The sequence below is a fragment of the Arachis ipaensis genome, chromosome B01 (genome assembly GCF_000816755.2).
Source record: "Arachis ipaensis cultivar K30076 chromosome B01, Araip1.1, whole genome shotgun sequence".
NCBI lineage: Eukaryota > Viridiplantae > Streptophyta > Magnoliopsida > Fabales > Fabaceae > Arachis > Arachis ipaensis.
The window spans coordinates 13,239,763-13,243,973 of NC_029785.2; the positions used below are offsets into that span (position 1 = coordinate 13,239,763).

The 4,211-nt window shown below is 37.2% G+C and overlaps 1 protein-coding gene across 2 annotated transcripts; it reads right to left on the reverse strand.

The window, feature by feature from the left end:
* Positions 1,113-4,205, reverse strand: LOC107646720 (protein SHI RELATED SEQUENCE 1-like). 2 transcript variants are annotated; one of them, XM_016350885.2, is made up of 2 exons: positions 3,198-4,205; positions 1,113-2,346 (listed from the first exon to the last, which is right to left on the reverse strand). In XM_016350885.2, exons 1-2 carry the CDS (start codon positions 3,826-3,828, stop codon positions 1,922-1,924), a joined length of 1,056 nt encoding a protein of 351 aa, XP_016206371.1. In that variant the 5' UTR covers positions 3,829-4,205; the 3' UTR covers positions 1,113-1,921. The 2 variants fall into 2 exon arrangements, with proteins under 2 accessions (XP_016206371.1, XP_020973316.1); XM_021117657.1 differs by having other exon boundaries at positions 3,135-4,205.

Here is a 4,211-nt window from a genome sequence, read left to right on the forward strand (position 1 = left end):
CCAAAATCCAATATCTCATCAAATACTAACTGAACACCTTCAAGAAAAAACAAAATTCAATAAGAATTAAAACTATTATATCATCCATAACATCTTTTTAACTGCTAAAAAGTCCATGACATTTTGAAGATCTACTTGATTAATTTTTTTTCGAAATATTATATATTCTTCTTCCAATTAAAGAATACTAATGCATAAACTTAGTTTGTAAGGAAAAATGCATAAGAAATGATATTCTATTATAAAAGATGCATATTATTTTGAAAATTCTTGTTCAATATACTTACATACTTTTATATATTCTTATTCTATTTTTTATTTGTCTCATCTAATCTCCCTTCGGTCATTTCCCCAGAAAAATTCTTTTCCATGTTATATCCCGCAAGTTATTCCTTAAAATCAGGTACTTTATTTTAAAAATGAAATATTCCTCAAGATAAAGGACATAAATTTTGTGGTTCTCAATAATAAGAGTCTTTGACTTTCAATGCTATATATTTTCCATTTATTTTGCAATTTTTGTCCTTATAGAAAAGTGTATAAATAAGGAAGCATATGTTTCATTAAACACGAGTAAGCAGTTATTATTAGCACACATATCATAGACAAATAATGCATCTATCTATATGAGGAGGAGAGAGGATGCTATGCATCAGAATTTTCAGAGAAACATACGGAAAGTTTAGAAATCATAGCCTTCATTTTTGTTTTACTACTGGTTTTGGTTTTCATTCATTTAAGCAACACCCAGGTCGCCATATGATGTACCTCTTAGGGCATGCTTTTGGTTGGGATAAGGAAAATGAAAAATAAACATTTTTATAAAAGGTTTGGTTAATAAATATCCTAAATATTTGTTAAAGTAATTAATCATAATTTCCTCTTAATCTAACAATGATAAACAAATCTATACAAACCGCATATATCTCACCATCAGCTTCACAGTAAAAATGTGGTATAACATTAACAGCAAAAAATATGGTGTCTATCAATATAAAAAAATTTATTGGAAAGTTTAACAAGTATTTTCAAAATATGAATTTGAGATAAAAATTTTCACTACACTCTTACTGCCAAATTAAATGTGCCCTTAATTATTAGGCTACCATAAGATGAAGTGTTCCCCCATATACGTAGAGTTTTCTTGCATGTGCATTAAATATGAGCACACACTGATAAGCAATACTTCTCGTTTTTAAAAACCAACGTCACATCTCTATGCAAAGTTTAGCCATTGGAATTACAGTATCGTGACATGGTTGAGAGAGAGAGAGAGATGTTTCACCTTTTAAACTTGAATAATGCTCCTGCATGGTTGGACCTCCCCATACCAAAATGTTAATAATCAGAGAAATTTCTTTCTCTCTTCATCATTCTTCAAATAATGCATTGGTTAGTCAAAACAAAATAAAGATCAAAATTTAAAACCCATATGTTTCCCAGTTCAATATAACAACCAAAACCAGCAAAGAAAAATTAATGTGTGACATAACATTAAACAAGAAACACTACACATACAAGTACTATTGCACTATAATATCCATGCATTATAAAATAATATCGTACAGATAAATGAAATGAGATATAGCTTTAGCTAGTTCATAAGTAGGAGGAGAAGAATATAATAATTAATGATGTATTTTTTGAACTAAGCATCCATATAACGCAAAAAAACAAACACCTAATGCCTGCATAATTTTCTCGTGTTCTCTCCAATTTATCTTTCTCTCTACCAACTCTTTCTCTTTGCCCCTACATACTTCACTACCAGCTAGTAGTCCACACCAATGTCATGAATAATAATCCAAACATACACAAAGCCCGTGAAATAGAAGCCAGATCCAGTACATAGCACTCAATCTTCACACCATCTTTCTTTTTCTTTGTTCTTTTCTATTTCCTATTTTTTATTCTTTTCTTTTCAAGATCTTGGATGATGAGGGAAGAATTGCGTACCGCTACTACCAGCCATGTATGTATTAATTGGAGCTGGATTGTACAACGACGAAGGATCAACATCAAGAGCCTCTGCAGACGACACACCCGGGGCGGTTGCGGTTGCGGTGGTGGCAGAATCAGTGCCGGTGATGAGGTTCAAGGGCTGAGCTCCAGCAATAGCGGAAGAAGAACCCTCGCCGCCTCCGCTGCCACCACCGTAGTAGCTAGCATTTTCGCTGTCCGGACCGTAGTCATAGAGAATCCCTTTGAACAAATGGCCTCCGATGTTGACGGCGGTTTGATAAGCGTACTGTTCATTCACATCATCCAAGGGACTAACCCTCACGCACCTGAACTCTGCAGGAGAGTTCACTATTGATGGAAAATTTCCTTGCTCAAGCTCTAACCCTTCATCAAACAAAAACAAAATTCGTTAATCATTTTTTTAATCTTTTCTTAATAACACTCATTATACCAATAATAAGGAGTAGAGTACATAGAATACTCAATGTCTACCAACAAACATGTTCTAGAAAATTTTGTTGAGCAATAATATAAGAGTTAACATATTATGAAAGAAAAAAAAATTGAAAGGTTTTCATTTTTTTTTATTCTAGCGAGGAGATAGAAATAATAATAATAATAATAGTGAAAGGTGAATGATGAAGAGAATGTTTGGGTGTGAGTGTGAGAGTGAGAGAATGTGATAAGAAAGAGGAGGTGGGAGGAAGTTTCACGAAGAACACGCATCCAGACACACACACAGAGAGGAAAAACAGTTTTCTTCCCTGTCAATCCGTTTGGTCAGGGCTACTAAATCACAGTGCTTTTCGGAAAATGTAAAACATAACCGTAAACAATTATTAATAAATAATAATAATAATAAAATTGAAAAAAAAATAGAAGAAGAAAAGCTGATATGATGAATATGGTGTAGATTTTGCTTCACACGCAATCGATACGGTTCCCATGCTTGCAGGTAAACTTCCAAAACTTTCTCATCGATCTTTTCAGAGAATTTCCCTGGGCCAAAGATTCTTTCTTTGCTTTCTTTTCTAGCTTCTCCTTTATTTTGTTTTCACCTTTTAAGTCCCACACAAACACACTACCCCGCTTAGATGCAACAAATACAAAATGAAAGCAAAACCAGTGACCTACATAGATAGATAGATGAATAATGAATGTGGTAGTAGTACCAGTGGAGGGCAAACGAGTAGTGCAAACAAGTGCTGAAGAAGTGGAAGGGTTGTTGCTATTACCGCCATCTCTAGGTCTCTTTGAAGCATCTCTGTTCTGGTGATCCTGAAGCGCCGCTAACTGCTGTTGCCGCTCGCGGCGCTTAGCGGCTGGGACCCACGTGCTCTTCACGTGGGTCTGGCAGTCGTACCCACGACTCTTGCAACAAGTCCTGCACCTCATGTGAGGGCAGTCTTTCTTCGCCTGGTTTCCGCAATCTTGACAGCTTATTCCGGTTGTTCCGCTTCCTGCTCCTCCGGCTTCTCCCACCCCGGCGGACCGCATCGCCATAACCGCCGATCTCGACGGAGACTGCTCATCGGACGCGCCGCTGGGCCCCACGCCAAGGGCAACAGCCGACGAGTAGAGATCTCGGTGGAAGAGAGGGCGGGCTTGATGGTGATGTGCTATCACGTGATGTTGCTGCTGTTGCTGCTGAAGCTGATGCTGGTTCCATAGCTCGAAACCGCGGTATGTTGAAACGTCGTCGTTTTGTTTGTACCAAAATAAGGTCTCTGGAGGAGGAATTTCGGTGTTTTGACTGTGGTGCTGGTGTTGCTGTTCCTGGTCCTGGTGGTTTCCGCTGCTACCTCTTCCTCCTCCTCCTCCTCCTCCTCCACCACCACCGCCTCCTAACGAGAACAACCCCGCCATTTTCGCGGTGCTTCTAAACCTGACCTACGACTCGATTGTGGCCAGAAATCCATATTGAGAAGGAAGCAGCACGCATGAAAGGAAAATTAAAAAAAAAAATCTGTGAAGAGAGGGATAGAAGAATAAGAAATAGAAAAAGAAATTGGAACTGATAGGTACTATGGTTTTTGGTGTTGAGAAAATGGAATTGAGACCACAAGCAAAACAACTAGTAGTAACCAGTTGTAAACTCTTTTTTTCTTCAAAAGTTTTCTTTAAGAAAATAATTATATTACTGTATTCTTTGGGCTTTGTGTGCGTGTGTGTCTCTTCACACAAAAACACACACTAACACAAACACTATCATACAAAATCACTAGCTTAGCTTAGCTATTCTTTCTTTC

What these genes read in the sequence shown, in the direction of transcription:
- LOC107646720 (XM_021117657.1), bottom strand. Translation starts at nt 3,828, where the DNA reads ATGGCGGGGTTGTTCTCGTTAGGAGGCGGTGGTGGTGGAGGAGGAGGA. An exon ending in TACTCGTTTGCCCTCCACTG is followed by an intron (nt 2,347 to 3,134) that starts GTACTACTACCA and finishes TGTTTGATGAAG; the next exon opens with GGTTAGAGCTTGAGCAAGGA.